The sequence below is a fragment of the Drosophila serrata genome, unplaced genomic scaffold, assembly GCF_035046125.1.
Source record: "Drosophila serrata isolate PLE 108 unplaced genomic scaffold, ASM3504612v1 contig_334, whole genome shotgun sequence".
NCBI lineage: Eukaryota > Metazoa > Arthropoda > Insecta > Diptera > Drosophilidae > Drosophila > Drosophila serrata.
The window spans coordinates 1,203,120-1,225,278 of NW_028257232.1; the positions used below are offsets into that span (position 1 = coordinate 1,203,120).

The window sequence follows — 22,159 nt, forward strand, 5'->3', positions numbered from 1 at the left end:
AGTTTGATGCCATTGCATAACCTTTCAACAAAAATAATGATAAGCAGTGGCAAAAAATAAAAGTTTGGTGTATTTGTAGTGCCCAGTTCGAGACCTCATCGAGCCACAGCTATTTTCCAGCACTCGAGTGTTAATTGGTAAGTAAACAAAAGAGCTGAGCAACACAAACAATGATAACAATGATAATATTCAGGGTATGAAAAATAAAGATAACAGTTTGAGCTTCACACACTCAGTAAATCAAGTTTAAAGGGCAATGTACAGTTTGACAGCCCCCACAGTTTGTTTATTATAATATTGTGAGCGAAATCCAAAAATATGTTTTATTATTTATGTATATATATATATTTTTGAAAAATAACAAACTTAACTTAGGTGCTAATTAATTAATTGAGTTCGGTATGTATATAAAAACTTTGTTGTTGCTCTTTTTGCATTTGTTTTGTTTTGTTTGCTTTGTCGCGGGGTATAAAATAGTTTGACTATCTAAAATTTATCAAATCGATCGATCGGAGTGGGTTTACAATTAGCAATTAATTTCATTTAAAGTATTATGCACGTAGATTAATATGGCTGGGCCGGGGCCTTCGACGAGCTGATTATCCTAGACAATAGTTGATAATAAATACAAGATGTAAATTTTAGAAAATGTTTTCAACAATCTTTATCGAATTTCCCAAAAGAAATAATTAGGATTTGGATTATATTATTACAAGTATTAGGTGTATATCATGAAGAAGCGTCCTTAAACGAGGCGAGGGTGCAATCGAAAAGGTAATTGTTGGTAGTTGGTAAATTGTAAATGGAGTTGATTTTGGGGACTGGAGCTTCCGTGGGATTAAGTCACATAAGTAGTAAGTAAGCCTAGTTGCAAAATTCTTTGAAAATATCACAAATTGAAATACACAATAAATAAGTAATCGCATTTTGGATTCGCGCAATAAGGAATCTTAGGTAGTTAGCAATATTCGAATAATTCTTTGAGAGAGATAGAGGTTACCTTAGGTACACATAGAGTCCGAGTGTATATACATTATAATTCATTTTCTTACCGGTGTAAATAGTTTTGACTTTTATAATTAACTGTGTGTGAGTGAGTGTGTGTATATATATATATAGTTCTAGGAAAATAAGTGAAGCGAACTTTGTTGTGCAGCATAATTGAGTTGATTTGATGTCCTTGGATCCTTACATTACTAGCTAACTTTCTGTTGGTGTCTAATTGAATTCGCCATGGCTCAGACTGAGGCTCTTGGCCTGGCCAAAGCGCTGCTTCAGCTGGCTGGTATTGGCCCGGAATCTTTGCAGCAGCTGCTGCTGCCTGGAGCCACTGGAGCCACCAGGTCCTGGCCCTGATCCTGCTCCTAGGGTAGCGCTGGACTGCAGCTGCGATACGACTGCATCAGCGCTGGTTATGGACTATGAGCCTTTGAGCTTCTTCTTGGGATTGGAGCGGGTCTGGTCAGCAGGCGCCGAGGGAGGTAGTTCCCTATATTGGTTCTGTTACAAGATTAATTATTTATTAATAGTAAGGAGCTGTAGAAAATTCCATTGCTTCACTCACAATCTCTTCGTTATCGGGAACCCGGGATAGGAAGTCCAACAACTCGTTGTTGGGTATGGTATTGGGCCTCAGCAAACGGCGGGAGAACTTCATCAGGCCCCAGAAGAGGAGCAGCCAGCGCAGAGGAACAAAATGCAGGACCAGAATGGCACCCAGCAGCAGGACCACGGCCAGCCAGGTCAGTTCGGGGACGGAAAAGTTGAATGTGCTGGAAATTCAACTTAATAAACACAATTTCTAAACCAAATCACATATTTAAGCTCACTTGATGGTGCTTTCGCCTAAAGAGGCCAGATAACCTATGGTATTCTGTACGGTTTGGGAGACTTCTTGTATGGCCTGCAATCTCTCCTTGATGGACTTTTTCTCCTCCTTCTCCTTGTCATCATCATCGTCCTCATCATACTCGTAGTCATAGTGGGCAGCAGGATCTGTAGTGCCAGTAATTAGGCGGATAAGCCAGTTTCTAGGGGAAGTTTAATATATATTAAATACTAAATCATGTATAAAATATCCTACTTGAGTATGATTAGTAATAGAACCAGAGGCACCGTTTCCAGATCACCATAAACACAGGCCACTATCCACAGGACAAAGGCAATGCTGGAACGCACGGGGGACTCCCACTCGAAGCAGCTCCTTTTGGGAAAAATTAAATGTGAGTACTAAGTATTACAAGTCGATCAAGAAACCCCATACTGAACATATCGCGCTGCATCTAGGATATCCATTATAATCTCCTTAAGTCGATTGACATTTCGCAGGAAGAGCTGCCTCTTGAACTTGGCCTCCTGCTGTATTAGCTTCTCCTCCTTGGGCTGCAGGGCACGGCACACAGCTCGGACTTCGTTCCAGACCACCGTGAGTTCCAGTTGGATTTGTGGAGAGTTGCCCTTGGCCCGGACACACAGGTTCTTATCCTTGAGAGTGTACCAACGCTTGACGCCGCTCTTGATACGGAGCAGGGGTATGACCAGTTTGCCCAGGAACTCAACGCGATGATCGCGATCCTCATCAAAGACTGTGATTTCCAGCACCTGAGTGATGTCCTTCACATTACTACAAAAAGAATTAAATGAATAACATGTATTAATTAATTATTATGCATACTTACAAGGTAAATATTTTATTCCAGTTGGGCGTGAGGGTCTTGTACTCTGTTTGGGTTTGCAGCCGGGCATTTCCCAGTTCCAAGACACAAAAGGGATCCGATTTGCCTCCAATATCCGCCGCTGCGAGTCCTGTGGCTCCAAATACCTTCACTGTCAGGTGACCCACATCTCGGAGATTCTGCAGGCAACGCAGGAAGCGATATCGCTCCCTTAGAAGCTGTGCCTCTCTTGGATCCTCCTTGAAGGCCTTCAGATCACTGATTGTCTCCAAAGCGGTGGTTCCACTGATCGTGAGCATGAGGTGGACTTCTCCAGGACAATCCTCGAGGGGTTTCCATATGCCATGGGTGGTCTCCCGCTGGAACACACTCAGATCGATGATGGCCTTGCCGTAGAGGGAATTGCGATTCCATAGAGCCAGCTCCAGGTTCTGATCCTCGTCAAAGAGGTGGAGATCGAACTGCTCCAGCCAGCGTTCCGTCCAGGAAGACTTGCTCTTGTACTTCTCGTTGCCCAATCTGGATTTAAAAAGGGAGTTTAAGTTATTGTATATTCATAGTAGTGTCTTTAAGTGTATTTTTCAGCCTCATCTTTAATAAAAGCTTGCAGCTTTTGGTGATAAACCTTGAGCTGCTGATAGCGACAATAAAGAATATAATTGCTTCAGTTCAAGGTGCTCATTAAATGTGAATTATAAAACATTGTTTAAGTATTTTTTTAATCATATTATTCCTTGAAACTCACCTAAATTTAAAGTGAATATCAATCAGCTTGCTGCCATCCTCGGCCAGCGGCAAATCCTTGGCTTTGACCAGAAGAATTGTGACCACAGAGCTCCAGATCTGCGACTTGAGGCGCTTCGATGACTCGGCCAGCTTGGAGTTGCGCTGAAAATGCTGCACAATATCCGGAAAATGAGTCTCGGCCACCTCCATGAGGTCGTCGCAGCCCTGCTCCAGCTGGCCCCTCACATGCTTCAGCACCATGCGCGGCGCCCGCTTGCAGCCGGGCCAATTGCCCAGCATTGTGCCCTCGATCGGGGAGTCCGAGCCCCAAAAACTGAAATCGAAACCAAACTCGAAAACGAAACCGAAACCCGAAAACAAAGTAAACAACAAATTGCGAGAGAAACGAAACCAAAACAAGATCCAAAAGCCGCACTTTGCCTGCGAAGCTCGAAGAGTGACTAAAGCCGCGAACCGATTGGGACAGTCCGGCTTGGCGAGATTGTGAGAAAAGTACACTAATTACTGAATAATGGGGTATGCTGGACTAGGGGAGAGGTATGTGTGTGTGCTTTACACATGTAAGCGGAAAGTACCAGGTACTAGGGAGAGTGTTGTAACTCAAGTGACTCAGCTTGACACCTCAGCGTGGTTTACCTTTTACACAAACTTGGAAAGGTGAACGGTCGGGAAAATACCCTTTAAAATATTCAACTTATTTCATTGATCAATTTATAGGATTTTAAAAAAGATTTACTCTAAGTTAACTATTAAATATTTGAAATAATTTCTATATTCTCTAAACCCTAAAAGTTCAATCATTAAGATAACTAGATAATACCGCTTAAGGGTTTCCTAATCTCAATCACCTCTCTAAAACCCTACAGGGCATCCCCTCTTCGACTCTTCTCCATATGTAGTATATACCCCAATTTCCATTGTATTTTCCTCCCGTTTGTCAATTGTTTGCCTTTGCCATTGCCTTCGCTTTTGCTGAGAGATAACAACATGCAATGCCAATGACAGACGACAGCTCAAGCTTTTTTTACTCCATCGAGCCGCCGCGATCAAAGCTCTTGATGATGAGTGTGATGTAGTTGAAAAACCAACTCAATTGTTCAAGTTTGTTGGGGGCATTGGATCAAAGTTTAAGCTTCCTACAAAATAATACAAAACAAAAACACAACAAAAGACCCCAAAAGTAAATTCAGGTGAGCCATAAATAAAGTCAGTGGGTAACCACGACGCTTGTGGATAAACGTCTTCATACCACAAAAGGGTCGTAGGTGTTCGCTTTTCGCTTCTTGAAAGCCAATTAAAAGGGGTTAGACAATGCCCCACAAATACCCAGAAGTGAAGGGCTGATTGCTTCCGCTTATGGCATAAAGTGAGAGGGATTTATGGAGACACTCACCATTTCCTTGTCCTCCTGACTGCGCGGCCAGAGCGTCAAATTGATGAGTATCTCGCCCATGCCATGCTCCCCGGGACTTCCGCCGGAATCGCACAACTGCAGGTGAATATCCTCGGCCTTGCCCAGCTCCAGTTGGGTCAAGTCCAGCTTGGCCGAGCCCATAAAGTCATCCTGGAGTCCCCAATCGTAGTCGAAGACCTGCCCAAAAAAAAGGAAATTCATTTCGATTAGATTTTCGCTTTATGCTTCAGGGAATTAATGCCCCCGCAAACATTATTCGATTGTGTGTTTTCACACTGCTCGAAATCTGTATTCCCTTAATGAAAATTAAATAACGAGAGTAATCAAAATTAAATCGGGAAAAGGGAAAAAAGGAAATCCCTAAATGGCAGCGGTGGGATTCGAACCCACGCCTCCGAGGAGACTGGTGCCTTAAACCAGCGCCTTAGACCGCTCGGCCACGCTACCATGGGAGCCAAAAAATAATGCCTACCTCTTATCGGTGGTATATAATCTACGAAAAACTATTTATGGAACCACAGAGACCACCGCTGAATAAATAAAAATAAAGAACTATAATGACAAGGCGAGAAAAACCACAAGAATTTAATTTATTATGTTGCTAAATATAAATTTAAAAAAACTTTGCAGGGTATGATAAACTTAGAAACTTTATTTTAACAACATTAAATTATTATATCATATAGCTTACATATGATCAATGAATTTATATAAGACAATCAGGTAAATCGAGGTAAATCTATCAATTTGTTTCAGTTTCTTTAGAGGAAATTATTAGGGGAAAAATTGGACACAAAATATCTTGATTTTAGTGTCTCAGTGTAGAGTAAACTTTTCCTGGAGCACCTGTCACTTCACCCCCTCGATAACTTTCACTTTCCCTCCCGGAACTCACCTTGACAATAATCGGCTGGAAGGGGTCCTCGATGGGCACGATGAACACCTCGTCCCACACCGGATTCAGGTCCCTGTGAATGGTGCGCGACTTGTGGAGGAGGCGGCCGCCGACCTTGAACTTGACATAAGGATCACTGAGTCCTGCGGCACAGAGGACAAAAGACAAAGGAAAATTTTCTCGCTGCAGTGCCCAAGCATTGTGGTAAGTGCTTGATTAAGCACAAAAGGGAGGGATGGCTTGTGTTGGTTGGAAAATGAGATAGTGGAAAATGGTAGGGGAATTTGTGTGGTTTTCCTTGGCAGTGCTGCCAACTTAAGGATTTTTAAGGTCTCAGGAAACTTATCTTTAGGAAAGATAATATCTTTAAATTATTAAAACTTTAGTATATTACTTTAATTGTTTTCCTTTAACGCTTCATAATTATGGTACTGCAACAATAAGTAACTATGAGCAAGAAGTAACTCTGAACATTAAGTATCTATTACAAGTAAGTAACTCTGAAAACTAAGTATCTATGACCAGTAAGTATGTATGTTCAGCTTTTAACTTTGAACACTAATAAACAATGACTTGCAACTTTTGTAACACAACACTTTCCTAAGACCTGGCTGGCAGCAGTCACTTCGTTCCGGGGATGTTTGAACCAGTTGGGAATCATATGCACAGAGAGAGATTTGTTTCAATGAAACTATGGATTTATTCTTCTATATAATTTTACTATTATATAAATCGGAACATGGCGAATCGGTGGACTATATATATACATATATATAGCTGCCATAGGAACAATCGGACGATTTATAGATCTACAATAAGTAATCAACTATGATCAGTAATTAACAATAAGCATTAAGTAACTCTGAACAGTGAGTATCTATAATCAGTGAGTATGTATCACAGCTACTAACTTTGAACACTAATAAACAATGACTTGCAACTTTTGTAACAAAACACATTTCTGATACTGGGCCGGCAGCAGTCACTTCGTTCCGGGGATGTTAGAACCCGTTGGGAATCATATGCACATGTGCGAGATTTGTTTGGAACAAATTTAAATCAAGCTATTTTAATGAAACTATGCAGTTATTCTTCTATATAATTTTACTAGTATATAAATCGGAGCAGGGCGAATCGGTGGACTATATATATATACATATATATTCTTGCCATAGAAAAGATCGGGTAATTTTAAGAAAAAAAGTTATATCTTTTTCAGTTTTTAAGAGAGATTTACATATTTGATATACAGCCTGAGTATATTAATTATTATTATTAATGAATTATTCAATTCCCTTTAATCGGGAGGCTAATTGACAGCACTGTTGGAATTGGAAAAAGGGTATTTTTTTTGTTATTGATATAGATCCTTGCTCACCATTCTTGTCCATGGCCACCAGGTCGCTGCCGGACTTGAGATGGACGCGCAGCTGAAAGAAGACGAATTGACGTAATTGGGCTTCGCGCTTGCGACGCAGCTCATCGGCCTGATCAGATTGCAGATTGCAGATTCAAGATTGCAGATTGCAGATTGCAGATTGCAGATTGCATTTTTTTCAGTTTTTTTCAGTTAGTTGAGAGAGTTGTGCAGCACAGCGAGTCGTAGGAAAAAGCCAAAGAAACCGGGCAATTGTTGAGAAGTTTCAACAGATTTTAAAATTAGTGATTGAAAACAAAATGCGAATAATATAAGACAGCCAATTAGTTAAACGAAAGGCCAAGCGGAACAAGCAAAAGAAATAGCTCACCTGCAAGGCCTCCAGCTGCTGCTGAGTGGTCAACTCCGGAGAGGCAGTGCATCCGCCGGGTCCACCATTCTCGGGATGCTCATCGATCCGGCCCTCCATGGAGCCACCGAAGCGCTGTATGACCTGAGCCATCTTGGCCGTGGCCCGGAACTCCTTGGCCAGTGGGGATCCACCGATGGTGGTGCTTCGATGTCGCGGACTCTGCGTCACGGAACTGCTCTCCGAGCTGTAGTCGGCGGCATAGTCCGTGCTCTCCTCGAGGAAATCGCTGGGCGACTTCCGTCCCAGGCGATCTTTGCTCTTTGCACGACTCCAGCGATGCCGCAGATTGTTGAAAAATCCGTGCGTCTTCTGCAGGACTCCTACGCCGCCGGCCACCCCTCCGCCTCCGCCTCTGTCTCCGCCCCCGGCCAAGTTCTGGGACACGGCACTCTTGGCCCGCTTGGGTGATATGTGCGGAGATTCGCTGTGATGGCAGTCGTGACCATTTAACTCGGAGGCGGATTTGCTGAGATGCTTCCCCAAGCGCTGCTGCTGCTGCAGCTGGGGGGATCCGTGGGGGGAAATCCGGAGCGGGGGAGTGCTCCCAGTGCTGACAGTGGAGCTGCTGCCGGGGTGGTGGTGGTGGTGATCCGCCTCCTCCTCCTGCTCCACCTGGTCAACGTAGTGAATGCGTGCTGGTGGAATGGGAAAGGTGGAAAGTGGCAGAGGTTAAGTGTTATTTCAGACGGCACGCACGCTGCCATTGGGAATCGATTTAACAAAAAAATCTAGCCATCAATTGATAAGCCATGTAAAATGTATTTTTGGAGCAAGGAAAATGCGGAAAATTGGATAAAATTAAGAGAGGAACTGCAGGTAGCTTATTTTGTGAAATGATATATGAAATGTCCTTAAATGTATATTGCACAACTTTAAATATTTAGCCAAAGTTTCTGTAAAAGCCATTGCACTTTACGACACCCATAAATCGTGGAAAATACATGTATAAAGGCCACTCTAAAAATTTAAGCGCTTTCCCACCCACTCAATGACATCACTTTGTTCTTTTTCTGCGATTGTCTTAATTATGAAAATTACACAGAGCCACAAGAAAGTAGAATGATTCGTGCCATTTGTCGATGCGGTCATCAAAAAAAAGTAAAGAAAAATAAGAAAGGAAAGTGATTTAGGGAAGCCGAAGTATATATACCCTTGCATTTTATTAAATTGTAAAATCAAATCGAAAATCGATATATTTATTTATATATTATATTTAAAAACATTTTTATATGACAATTTTTATGGCAAATCAAAGATTAAAAAACTAATAACTTGGGCAAAAATGCTTTAATTTCAATTCGGAAAGCTATACAATGTTAGTTTTAAGAAGCCTAATAAATCTGCATACTCCATTTAAAATTTAAAAAAATTCAAATTTTTTCCAATTTTCGCAAATTTTAATGATGTATCCCTTATCAAATTTTCAAAAAATCAAAAATTGTAGTTTTCTTTCAATAGCTCAATCGATTCAGATTTTTGTACTGATCAAGAATATATATTGTTTATAGGGTCGGAAATTACTTCTTCACGTCGAAACAAGCTTCTGACTGAAATTATAATACCCTGAAAATGTATAATAAATGCTTTCATCTCCCTATAAAAGTCTGACCAAATGGCACTTTTAAATTTTATATAATTTACTGCGTTCTTTTAAGTACATAAGTACTTGGTTGTGTTTTTATTATGATGAGAAATCACAATTTACCGCACTTAAATGTACATATGTCACTTGGGTTTAATTAAAATGGAGATTAGGCAGCTTTAAATGCATTGCATTTTAATTTTAATGAAAGCAAAACACCACTTTTATTTATCTTTGAGTTTGGAAAACACTTTAAAACAAGTTGAAGTTATAAAATAGTTGTTTATTCTTTATTTATTCAAAAAATATTTCTTTAAGCTCCTAAACCTTTGCAAATTTAATACCACTTTTCGTTGTTTATCACAAATCTTAATTTTCCGCACTCTTTGGCACATTGTTTTTCCTGTTTTTCCGCTTTTCCCACACACACACACATTTATCTCTTGAAAGTGACAGCCAAATGGATTATACCAAGCAATATACATAGTAAATGCTGGAGTTTTCTCTCCTCTTTCTCTCTGTATCTTTAACCTGCACTTTATCTGATTCTGCAGGGACCTGGCCTTTACCTGTGGCTGGGAATATTTTATTAATCCTGTGGCACAGTGCAAAAGTGTGGGGCAGATGCTTCGCGGCTTTCTTTGAGGATTTTGAGGACCTAAAATGCAGCGGTTGCATGACATGGCCACAACACTCGCGAGGGTCACAAAAGTAAATTGAGATGAATAAATGATTGCTCAAAAACTAAAAGGATTTAGGAGCTTCAAGTGACAGGGATTTTTGGCACTAGCAGGAATTTTAGCAAAATAATTTTAGTTGCTTTTTCCGAGCGCGGAGCTGGGCGACCTGCACGCTGGCAGTGCCCCTAGAAGACTGAATCGCTGTCTGGTGTGTTATGGTTTCATCCCCCAGCCCCTAAAAGAAAAACACTCGCAACCCGCAACCCGCAACCAAGTACAACTACAACTACAACACCCGTAACATTTGCTCTCCTTTCTGGCATTTGTTATTGTTAACGTAACATGGCATTGTGGCATTGAGTTTAAGGGGGTTTTTCTGGGGTGCTCTCGGTTGGTTTTTGTGGGTGGCCTTACCAGCTCTTGCATTATTTATGCCCCTCCCTCTCCCAAATGTCCTGCGATGCTGAGTCCTGCAGCTGGTTTTATGCCGCGCAAATTGGAAAAGCATCCCCACGATGGCGTCATAAAATGCAAATGTGAATGTGAGCCGCTTGCCAAAGCTTTACGCACCCTCGGAATAAACATAAAAAAGAGCTTTACTTTGGCATTTTCCTCGGACTTTTGCGTCCAGTTTACTTTTTATTTTAATGAATGAAATGGCAGTTCAGTTTAGCAAGCGAGATAGAGACAAAATCCTCTCGAGAGACTTGTGGCAAGGACATTGGTGCTGTGACACAACAGTCTGACTTGACTCTTGTGCAATCCTCGAATGGCTTTGCATATAATTTTAATTAATTTAATGCAAGTCACTGCAGGTTGAACAAGGTGTGGCCAGGATCACACCTCGAGTCATTCCAGGATTAAATTGATCCCTGGAGAGCACTTTGTCCACAAACACCACACATATGTCCCGATAGCTCTGTGTGTGGTTTGTGGTTTGTTTACACTATTCAACTGGGTCTAATAGTGGGTACCCCACTGTGTATTGTATGGCTTTAAGTGTGTGGCACACTTTTGGGCAGAATCTCTTCAAGTTCTCAGCTGCTTGTTACAAAATTAATTTACTAGAAACCTTAGCCAAGGTTGGCTCTTCTCTAATTAGCCAAGTTTGTTCCTCAGCAAAGTTAGCCTTGAGTTAAAACTTCATTAGTTTCCTTCATGCCAAGAAATTATCGCGCATACGCCGTGTGGGCGGCACTCATTTAATCACATTAACAATGTCCTTAATGATCACATCGAAGCACGTACTTTCAATATGCATAAAAAGAAGGTTTTTATGGATCAAGTAATGAAATCGTCTGAGGGAATATGTACGCATATCCTTTACAGGTTCATAAATGCAGCGTCATTAATGTTTTTATGGGGCTTTTGTTTTTTCGGCCTGGCTTCCATATCGGAAATTGGTGCGCGTAATCGGGCAATATGCAGGCAACATGGGACATCAATTATGGATTTGACATGGCCAGCAGAAGGACCTCCGACGGACTCGTGTATCACAGCTTTGGTCAATAAATCAAGCTCGAGGTCAGTCATCAATTATTTAGACATGGGTCAGCAAGTGTCATATGGCTTTAATGGTTCTGTCTTTGTTTTGCTCACCTACTCGGCACACCTTTCCCTTTTCACTCCTTCGCTCCGCGCTCACCTGTTGACTTTTTGCTGACATTTGAATACTACCAAAGATTATATGATAAATTTGAATCATAAACTAAAGATACTTTTTAGGAATTGAAAGGGTTTACTATTTATAATATTTTAATGAATAATTTTATTTTCTTTTTCAGAATACACTCTTTATTTCCCCCGCACAGTGTAGCAAAAGTTTATTTTACAACACATGTCCTTTGCCCTTGCTTTTTATTTCCCCTTTTGTTGGCGTCTTGTTCAAGTCCTTTTCTGCCCTTTGGCTTATTGGCCTCATATATACATACAAAGATATATATGTAGAGTAGTCAGGAATGACGTCATGGTCCTGAACCCATTCATGCGAAATTGGCGACGCCGGATCCCCCGCAGTTCGTTGCACTTAGCGGAGCCCCACTGTGCCGCTGGTTTGTTGTGGCGCTGATTATCATGTTTACCGAGCACGCAACGAACCGAAACTGAGCTTATCAAAAGGCCTAAAGTTTAATCACTTGTCGTGGCTTAGTTTTTTGGATAGAGAGAACACTGCCAGGTGGTGGTGTCACCCCACCTGGTTCCAGGCATGAATGAGCACCTTTTATTGGATTCTTAAATATTAACGCCAGACAAGCGTCTGGCTTTGTTCTATGCCATATGGCGCTGATTTGCTTCACAATTAGCACATTTTATTGGTATATTTCGCAGAGCGAAACATCTGCCTTGAGATACTCAACTTTCGTAGGGAAATTCCTCAAGTTTTTATGATTTGCATTTTCCCGCATCAACAACAAAACACTGCAGCTCTTCAGTCTGTGGCTTTCGGATAAATGATTTTTCCCTCAATTTGTTTGCGACTCTGAATTATTCATGGAATTCCTCCATTACATACAATATTTCCTTGGTCACCGCAGTGCTCCCCAAGCTGACGATTTAGTTGTTTTTTTACGGCTGAATGTCCTGAATTATGCATGGCTTATTTATGCGGATTTTGTCCTTATTTGAGGCCCGAGCACTCTTAGAAATGCATGACGATTGCATGGGGGCTCGGATATTACGCATACGCCGCGTGAGCCTCGAGCTGATGGACATCTCTCGCTTTGGCAGCCCATAAATGCAGCAGATCCTGGGGATCTGGGCTGAGCAGCTGCTTAATTAACTGCCAGGATAATGATGAAATTAAACGGGATCATGACAGCTTGCATTATAGCCTGGCTTATGTTTGAGAGGCCCTTAAAACAGGGATTACCTGCAGGAAACCCAATGACCAACCTGCGATGTGCGTGTGGTTGTCATAGTGTTTGTGTGTGTCCGCCTCAGGGAAGGAATCCGCAGGATAATGGGAGGGCGGGATAATGGGAGCCGCAATACGCGCTGGCCCGAGGCTTTCATTTTAATTAACTGGGTTACCTTTGTGGGGCCAGCCATTTCGGAGCCAAGTAATTACAATTTGCCAGGAAAAACAAGACCCACAAAAGCGAAGAGAGATTCACAGAGGGAAAAAGTGTATGTTAGGAGTCTATAGAACCATTAAATGTGTGGTTATGTTTGCAATAAAGATTATTATCACTTTGATAGGATAAACATATTATTTGATTTGAGGCGTCAATGGTAATCTATCTATTTAACGACAGGTTAGAGGTAAAACTAACACTGCATTTTTATTATGTTCTCATACAAAACAACAATTAATTGTTGAAAGCATTAAATAACTTGATATGTATTATATATACTATTTCCTTTATAATATTCCATATATTTGATAAGAATATATGGGTCATAATGTATAAATTGCTTAAATTCCGATAGATTATATTAATAAAGTTCCACAACTGTTTTTCTCAGTCTCAATACAAACACAAGCATTGCAAAAGTGATGGAAACTTGTCACTGCATGGGGGAAATGCTTTCTTTTCTCCTGTCATTTGTCTCCTGGCATTTGTCTCCCGCTACTTGCCTCCTTGATATGTGAGAAGAACTTGGCCAAAACGGAGGACAAACGGAGCTTTTGCAACCCAACACCAACTGACTTCGTTTCCCAGCTGCGTCTGAGCCAATTTCAGCATTCAATTTATGTTCAATTGTACAATTTCATGTTCGGCAATTTGCAGATGGCGGCTGCAATTTCAATCAAGGAACACAGAGCTCTCTACACTACCAAGATGGGGTCCCTACACAGCGGGAAAAGCGAGGAAAAGCCAAGATGAAAAGGGCAGACACCTCGAGGCCGCCGCCACCAACTGTGGCGACAATTTTCCTCGTCTTTGTATCAGCTTTTCATCCCTATTTCCCGCAGCCAAGAGATGTTGGTTTGTCAAATGGCCGCATAAGCAGGGAAAACTTAATGACAGAGAGGGCTGGGCAGAGAGACAGGGCGGAAAATGAGCGCCGAGCGATAATTAAAAACTATATCAGGCATATAGCACGCGACATCGAGACAGAATACTTAATACAGAATACAGAAAACCGAACAGAACCGCATAGAACGGTCATGTGTTGGCCATTCATTTCGAATTTGGCCATGTATATTGCCAATTGCGTGCTTTATTATTCAACGAGACGCCGCAGAGAGTGTAAGTATGTGCTTGGCCGGAAGCGCAGCGGCATGCAAAGACGCCATAACCGCCATGACGAACCATGGCAACAGCAACGGCAACGGCAACGGCAACGACCAGGGCCAATAAGCCGCAGCAATGGCCACAAGGATCATCCGCAGAGTATCCACTGTGGAACCTGTGCGTGGGGGAGGGTCGCCGGGGGGAGGGAGGGTCGTTGCCAGCAGTTATCGGTCCTAACCCCTTGCTGACATGGCGCCAAAATCATAACGAGGTGGGATCTATGAGTTTGTGTGACAACATCAGAGAACAAGTTAGCTTTTAGCTTTTCAGTTTTAGAAGCAATAAACAACCCACTAAAAAAATTTAATAATACATATTTGTAAATATTTTTTATAGGTTAAGATAATACAAATACATAAATTAAGAAAATTCCAAAAGTATTATATAATTTTGAATTATTAAAATTGATTTATAAAAGTGTTATAAAATCATGGACTTGAATCGATCATAACTCAGCCAAAAACCCATTAATATCAACTCGGAAAGCTGTTCTGTGCTAGTTTTTATTAGGCTAACAAATCTGTAAACAGAGTTTTTAAATATAAGAAACTTAATTTTTTTGTAAAATTTAGACAATTTAAAAAAAAATCGAAAAATTTAGTTTTCTTCCAAAAACAGCTTAATCGATTCAGATTTTTATACTGATCAAGAATATATATGATTTATAGGGTCGGAAATGACTCATTCACGAAATATCACCAAGAAACCATCTTATGTGTCCCTTATAGGAACATAGATCAAATTATATTTATTTGATAATTTGTTGTGAAAATCACAGTTTTTAAAATATCATAACATGGCCAAAAATGAATTAATTTTAATTCGGAAAGCAGCCCTATACTAGTTTTTAATAGATTAATAAATCTGCATTCTCAAAATAAAATGTAAAAAAATCCACATTTTTGCCCATTTTTAACACTGCCTTTTTTTAATGCCTAGAAAGATTCTCCTTTTGATGCTGATCAAGAATATATATGACTTATAGGGTCGGAAACGACTCCTTCACATCATTACAATCTTCTGACTAAAGCTATAATACCATTTTTAGTCGATATTTTATATATTTTCAAGGGGTTATATCATAAAAACAACACAAAAAATGTTTTTCAACACGAAAATAAATATTTTAAAAATTAATAAGCATATTATTCTTTAAAAGAATTAGCTTTAAGGTTAGTAATACTTCAAACTTTAAGCTAATAACTAAATTTAAGATACATTAGTCACATTAATCAATAAAGAAACTCAATATATAAAAAAATACCTATATAATTTATACAATTTCCCATTGATCTCTTTTTTAGAATGATATTTAATTTCTTTTGCTAATAAACTTTTAATTAAAGAAATGGTGTATTAAACTGTAATGATACAAGATAAATAAAAAAAAGTATCAATAACAGAAAGTAGAATAAATATCTGGTCTTGTTAGTTACTACATCAGAAAAAGATACTTTGCTTGTTTAATAAATAAATAAATGTTGTTTTCTCTCTTGCCGCATCAATAGTTCTGAAATAATTAAAGGAAAATAAACAAAAACCACAAAGCAAACTCTATCAATGCCCTTCTTTCAGACTCTTGTATTTAAACAGGTGTTGTTTAAATAGATAACATTTTCTAAAAGCCAATTTAGTCTGATTATAACTCATTTATTTTTGAAAATCCCATTCTGTTCGCTTTTTGTCCACAAATTGCTCAATCCTCCGCCCCAAATTTACTGTGGCAAAATTTATGCGCAAACTAATTTAGACAGAGCCCGCACTCGGCCCGCATAAAAATAGCAGGCTCTTCAGCAGAAATACAGCTCAGCCGCAGCATCAAAGGACGTGGAGCCAGGACGACCCTTTAAGGACGAGAGGGACAGCGGATTACGTGCTGCCTGCCGCTCGGAAAACTCACATATATATATGTTTAAAAATAAAGGAGAGGAGGTGAGGCAGTCACAGGTAGGAATTTTCTACTCGTGGCTTATCAATGGCGAATCGTGGAAGCTAAACAACACTTACACATCCTGACGGCTCTCCAAGGGGGAGTGTGTGTGTCGGGTGGGGTGTGTGTGTGTGAGGTCACCAAGACAAGTGCATTCAAATTTCGCGACTACATCCTCCGCGCTTTTACGAGTTTCCTAGTTTTCCCTCTGCTAACGCCGCCGCTGCTGTGAATTTTCCTAGGCGCTGTTTGGCTTTTGCATTTGACCAAATAATTTTCACAGCACACTGCACAGGGTTAAACCATTTCCGTTTTCCTGGATTTTTTCCTTATTATTTTTACTCCTTTCTGTCGGAGGGGCACACACACTCTACACACACGCGAGATGAACGGCGGGGGCCGGAGGTGTGAGTGTCGAACTTCGCAGGGCTAAACGCGCGGCGGCGTTCGAGTGAGCGAGATGGGACAACGCTCCGGCTCCGTGGGTGCGTTCGCTGCCGTGGAGAGTTTTCGCGCAACTGAACGCTCGCCAAGAGCTTTTCAGCACTCGCAGGGCGCCCGTGAAAGAGCTTTTCCGCTCGCTCTATTCGAAAATTGAGTGGAATTCGGTCGAGTGTTGTTCTGTCGAACGAAGGGACGAAGGGCCCTCGAAACTGGGATAAACACGGCAGGTAAACATTGATTGTCATTGGCGACTTTGACGGGCTTTAAAACAAATAAATACAAGCCTTAAATCGCTGATCTTTTATTTATAGCCCATTGTCGGCAATTGTTCTTTGGTCTTTCAGTGGGCCAAGTTAAGTTCCCTTTCGCGCAACCTAATTACCGGGCCTTGGCTTTGCGTAAGATCTCAAAAGTAGGCTTCGGAGCTTTTGAAGGACACTTTAAATGAGCTCGGAAAAAAAAGGAGTAAAGGGGATTAACCTTGGTTTCACAGTAGTTTAACTTGAGTTTAAAATTTCCTTTTTCTTTGTTAATTGAGTTTTCCCAGGATAAATATTATTCTGTAAATCAGAACATTTTCTTAACTTGTAATGGTATGTATGCTAAAAATATTAGTTTTAATTTTAATTTATTTTAAATTATTAATTAAAAGAAACTACTTTTTGCATGCCCCCTCAGGTATTAAAATGTTTATAAAATATTTGCTATGCAGTAAATGAATCATTTCCGACCCTATAAACCATATATATTTTTGATCAGTATCAATATCTAAATCGATTAAGCTATGCTTAGAGTGAAACATAAATTTTCGATTTTTTGAAAATTGTATAAGAGATTACATGGTTAAAATTGTCTAAATTTGATAAAAATTTGATTCTTTTACATTTTAAATAGAGTATGCAGATTTGTTAACCTGGTAAAAGCTAACACAGAACAGCTTTCCGAATTAAATTTTTGCTTTTTTGGTTGAGTTATGATTGATAAACCAATTCAAGCCCATGACAAATTGAAACTAATCACATAATTCTTCATTTCAATAGATTTCAATACCATTAGGTTAAGGCTTTATCACATCAAGTAAGTATATATGTAAGTTTATAAGATTTCACTGATAATCTGGGCTCTCTCTGGAACAAACCCTTCAAGAAGAGAGTTGAATAAAAACTTTGAAGACTTAGAAACAAAGAGAAGCCCAGAGGGGTTATTTTTTTAAGAGAGAATGAAAGAGTGGGGCCGCAGCTTCTGACAGATGACACGATCGCTGGCCCGAAGCCAGGCCGAAGCCCGGCTGATTCCTCGCTGGTTCGAGAACTCTGGAAACCAGAACCGTTGGTCAGTCAGTCGGGAATTGTGCGGAAACTTGGATCTCCAATCTGTGGTCCAGAAATTAGAAGCGGATTTAGTAGAACGGTTTGCAGTAAAGTGATCCCTTACCCTTCACCACGCTTTAACTTTTATCCGAAGAAAATATATTGAGACTGGCGGCGGGCTCCAAAGGTTTCGAATATTAAAAAAAAAGAACTCTACAAAAAGTAGCGGTGAAAAAGAAAGCAAGCAGAGACAAAAAAAAGACCGGTAAGTGGGCAAGCTTTAATCGGTGTCTGCGCTTTGTGGCGGCATCGCTGCCGCTGGCGCTGCCGCTGCTCGAGCGCCATTGCAGGAAAGCGAAACTACCGTTATCGTCAGGCCTTGCACTTTACACTCCTCCTTCTGCTGCTCTCGAGCTCTCCTTTTCTCCAGCTTTCCTTGTCTTTGCCCTGCCTCTTTCTTTCACTCGTCACAAAAAAAAAAAACTTCTGCATCTCCATTTCTTGCTACACTGGCCATCATGGTTTTCGGTACGATCGGAGGGCTCCCGCTGCGCGCTGTGTATTTGCATTTTATGGAGATACACTTTGATCCCGCGAACAAATTTTTTGATAATTTTATTATTTTTTTGTTATTTAATTGAGAATTGGCGTATTTTCTGGGCGATGCAATAAGCGGCTATAAATATCAAATAAATCGAATGCGAGTGCGAGTGCGAGTGCTTGTGTAACTTTATATTATATTTAATATAGATAGTATTTAAGAAATAAGAATGGAATCGGAACGGAATGGAAGCTATCAACAATAATATACAATTTAATTTATGGGAAGCAATCGAAAAATAAAAGAAATAAAGACAAGAAAGAGCGGGAGAAAGAGGAAAGAGGGGGGGAGGCTTTATTTGGGATCATAAGCTGATAGGGAATATAAGCTAAAGATCTCTCGCCAATCTCTAAAGTAACCTAACTAATAACCTCACCCTCACCATCCCGATTCCGATTCCAATTCCGATTCCGAGACGGAGATTCATCACAATCATGGAACTATTCCTCCGTCCGGAGGAATCGTACAAAGTTCAGATCGTCTAATTTTATAATACTACATTTTGTTTTGTTGTTAATTTTTCCGCCTGTTAGTCACTCGTCCGGCGGAAGGCATTAACTAATATATATATAATATAAGTTTTGCCAGACGACCTCAAATCTGAAAATGCCAAAAACGAAGTGCGAAGTGCCTGCCGATTGGCACCGATAAGCGGATCCACTTTCGGTTTGCTCCGGCAGACGACCTCGTCGAGTCAGGTTTAATAATACGGTATTACCTACCTACCGTATTTTTTTACTCTCTATTAATCTCGGATTTTGTTTCGGAATTTGGGTTTCTTTATAAGTATTCCCGAGCGTTCATCAGGTAATCACGCGGCAATCCCGAGTCTCCTGAATTACCTCAACGACAAATTAAATGGCTATTAAGGGGGTTTTAGAATTAAAATAATTTAAGATTATAGAAAAAGAGATTTAAGAGAATGGGAAATAATAATCTGAAATATTAGTCAGATTAATGTCAGGAAAATGAAACAGACTTGGAACGTAAAAACTTATTGAAAAATTATACTTTTTAAATAATGATATATATAGCGTAGCGTAGATCTTAACCAATTCGGACTTGTAATGAATAAGTAGAGAAAGATTGAGATTGATTGAATCTAAAATCTTGATTAGTAAACTTATTGAAAGATAAACCTTTATCAAGTTATGATTTAATAATTAACCTGACCTGGAAGATGTCTAGAACTCGTAGCTCTTCTAGACAAAGGCTTCCTTACACTCCCATTCAGCAGAAGTACGCCCCGTTTCTATCGCTTCGAATTAAAAACCAATAAAATGCAATTATTTTAATCAGCAAAGCGATGGCTCAAGAGACGGGAACAACGACGGGAACGGGAACGGGAACGGGAATGGGAATCGGAGCCAAAGATCAGCGCCAGCGGGACCATATCGATGAGGATGAAGTCAGCGAACTGCAGAAGTCGCGCAGCTTCTACGATCGGGTTCGGGAGCAGGCGGAGCGCTTTGCGAGCACGCGGATGGGACAGTTTGTGATCGAGCGTGCGGATCGGGCACTGGTGATGATCGAGGACACGGCCAAGTGGAGTCTGCCGCAGGGTGAGTGCATCTCTCTCCCTCCTCTCTTAAAGCATGTCCTGTGAGCCTATCCTTTGTGATCCCCCTTTGTAGAAAAGTCAGCTGCTCCCTTGGCCCGTCCCTTGCCTTGGGGTCCCTTCCTCATGCTCATCATCCTGCTGCGTCTGACGCGCATTTGGTTGTCGGTGGGCGCCTTGATGATCGGAAATGGACCCATCTCCCCCTCGGATATGGTCTACTTCATCCAGACCAGGCGTCGCAAGCTGAGGGCCATCCGGGTTCATGGACTGAAAGTGATGCGGCAGCGCCAGCAGGAGGTCTCCTACAGCGGTGGCAGTGTCAGTGGCCGAGGTCTGACCCATAAACTCACTCAGTGGTTATCCAAGGCCATGTGCCGCCCTGGAGTGCAGAGAGCCAATTCCGGAAGACTCTTTGCCGTGCGCAACGCGGAGCAGGTGAGTCTGCTGGATTAACCCTTCAAAGGGGAAGATATTTGAGAACTTTAGTTCCCACAGACCACGCAAACCACGCCTGCTGTGATGAAGCGTCCTCGGGAGGAGGACTCGAATGTCGATGCCGATCACAACCTGACCATCGACCAGATGCTGGCCAAGTATGCCAACGAGAACTCCGAGGATGACTCTGACTTTGTGCCCCATGCCGAGGAGGAGGACACCAGCGGCAGCAGCTCCGAGAGCAGCGACGAGTCCAGCGACGAGATCAGCAGCGGCGAGGCGGAGGAGGTGCTCAGTCAGGTGGGTTTTCACCAAGGTCCTTAGAGAAACACCCCTTTTCTAATTATGAGTTGTCCTTAGGCCAAGCCTAAGCCCGTGGAAAATGGAGTTCACAAGGCCACCGAGAAGGAAAACGATAAGGAAAAGGAGAAGGCTAAGGGAAAGGCGCATCTAACGACATCCTCCAGCAATGGGGACAAGGACACGGAGCAGGTGTCGGCGGCAGAAGTTGGTAATGGACATTGAACTTGAACATTATTAAGACTCTCGTGCACATAGCCCCCTAAGTCTAGGTTAACTCCAAGTATCGAATATCGATTTAAGCGTAGATGAAAACTGAACTTGAAACGTTGTCATGAAATACAATACAAAACCAACATAAAAAGCTATCGTAGATCATTCATTCCAATCCGTCCTCGTTACCCGTTGCCGTTTGCCCGTGTCACCCTGACCTCGAATCTCTCTCTGTGACAGGAGCCGCCGCTCTGAAGGTGAAGCTGGAGGATCCGCAGAAGTCCTCGCCGGGGCACATCAGTGCGGCCATGATGAACACCAGGACATACAACACCACGGCGGCTGCAGGTAACTCACCCGAGAAGTGCTCCGTGTGGTCCCCATTAACATTTTAACGTCAGTATTCTGTCTCTGTTTCTGTTACTCCGTGCATGTGTTCAAACACAACAGCCAGCACTGATCCCGAGACGGAACCTGAACCCGAAACCGAATCCTTTCCCGAATCCCCATCCGAACTTCCCAGCCAAACCCCAACCAAAGACGAAGAATCAAACGATGAAGACGAAAGTTGCAGCAGCAGCGGAAGCAGCCAGACTGGGAACACTGTGGAGTCCCAGGAGAACCAGCTGCAGTCCCAAGCCCAGCCAGATACCCAAGCCGATCAGATCCGAGAGGCTGTCCAGCAACTATCCAACTATCCCCCAGTCGATACCCTAACTCCTGCCACCTCCTCCGAAGATATATTCTATAGTCCAATCGGTGTGTCCCTCACTTCCTAGTCTTTCCCTGCATGTTGCTTGTATTATATCTTATATTTTAAGTCTGTATATAATCTATAAATGATTTGATTCTCCAACAGGTTCACCCACTTGCTTCAATACTAGCCTAGGAACCCAGGCCCTGCTCAAGAGTGCCAGCCTTAAATCCGTCCTGGGCAAGTAATTAATTTCCATTATTCTAACCCACTATCAAAGTACTAATATACCTTTGCCCCTCAGCCCACTCCACGCCCACTGCGTCTCCACTGACAGACCAACCCACTGAACCGGCTAATAACTCCACTGTCCCAGAGAACCAGGAAGAGGAACATCCAGCCCAGCCGGAGACCGAGAAACCCGTAAATCCACAAAACCAGAAGCAACAGAACCATCAGAACCATCAGCAACGTAATCATTCCCACCAACGCTTCCGTGGACGCAATCGACGTTAGAGCTTGGATGTATCTCTTTGTCCACAGCTATAATGCCAGATTTTGCTTCCAATAAGATAGCTTTTTTTCCTAAACTCTTACATTCCCATATTGTTAGTGAATACTTTGAATAAATCTCTGAACTCAAAAGGATG

At 41.6% G+C, this 22,159-nt stretch overlaps 2 protein-coding genes and 1 non-coding gene across 13 annotated transcripts; 1 reads left to right on the forward strand and 2 right to left on the reverse strand.

Annotated features, from left to right (window-relative positions):
• Positions 1-321: 321 nt before the first annotated feature.
• On the reverse strand, positions 322-16,520 carry Mctp (multiple C2 domain and transmembrane region protein). 4 transcript variants are annotated; one of them, XM_086837776.1, is made up of 12 exons: positions 9,673-10,753; positions 7,480-8,156; positions 7,110-7,161; positions 5,732-5,874; positions 4,816-5,013; positions 3,421-3,572; positions 2,679-3,194; positions 2,264-2,623; positions 2,084-2,203; positions 1,830-2,030; positions 1,565-1,772; positions 322-1,500 (listed from the first exon to the last, which is right to left on the reverse strand). In XM_086837776.1, the coding sequence occupies exons 1-12, from the start codon at positions 9,779-9,781 to the stop codon at positions 1,420-1,422; spliced, it is 2,817 nt and encodes a 938-aa protein (XP_086693902.1). In that variant the 5' UTR covers positions 9,782-10,753; the 3' UTR covers positions 322-1,419. The 4 variants fall into 4 exon arrangements, with proteins under 4 accessions (XP_086693902.1, XP_086693901.1, XP_086693900.1 ...); XM_086837775.1 differs by lacking the exon at positions 9,673-10,753 and adding an exon at positions 16,029-16,520 and having other exon boundaries at positions 322-1,772; XM_086837774.1 differs by lacking the exon at positions 9,673-10,753 and adding an exon at positions 16,029-16,520 and having other exon boundaries at positions 322-1,772; positions 7,110-7,218.
• On the reverse strand, positions 5,202-5,283 carry TRNAL-AAG (transfer RNA leucine (anticodon AAG)). The gene has a single exon. It is a non-coding gene; the product is annotated as a tRNA-Leu (tRNA).
• Positions 16,521-17,643: 1,123 nt separating the features above from the next.
• On the forward strand, positions 17,644-22,154 carry Jabba (jabba). Of its 8 annotated transcripts, none has more exons than XM_020945593.2 (9): positions 17,644-17,970; positions 19,606-19,868; positions 19,941-20,302; positions 20,363-20,602; positions 20,663-20,813; positions 21,056-21,163; positions 21,266-21,574; positions 21,675-21,753; positions 21,814-22,154. In XM_020945593.2, exons 2-9 carry the CDS (start codon positions 19,613-19,615, stop codon positions 21,857-21,859), a joined length of 1,551 nt encoding a protein of 516 aa, XP_020801252.2. In that variant the 5' UTR covers positions 17,644-17,970; positions 19,606-19,612; the 3' UTR covers positions 21,860-22,154. The 8 variants fall into 8 exon arrangements, 4 of the variants coding, with proteins under 4 accessions (XP_020801252.2, XP_020801251.2, XP_020801254.2 ...); XR_015272805.1 differs by having other exon boundaries at positions 17,652-17,970; positions 21,217-21,574; XR_015272806.1 differs by having other exon boundaries at positions 17,652-17,970; positions 21,217-21,574; positions 21,675-21,749.
• Positions 22,155-22,159: the final 5 nt, after the last annotated feature.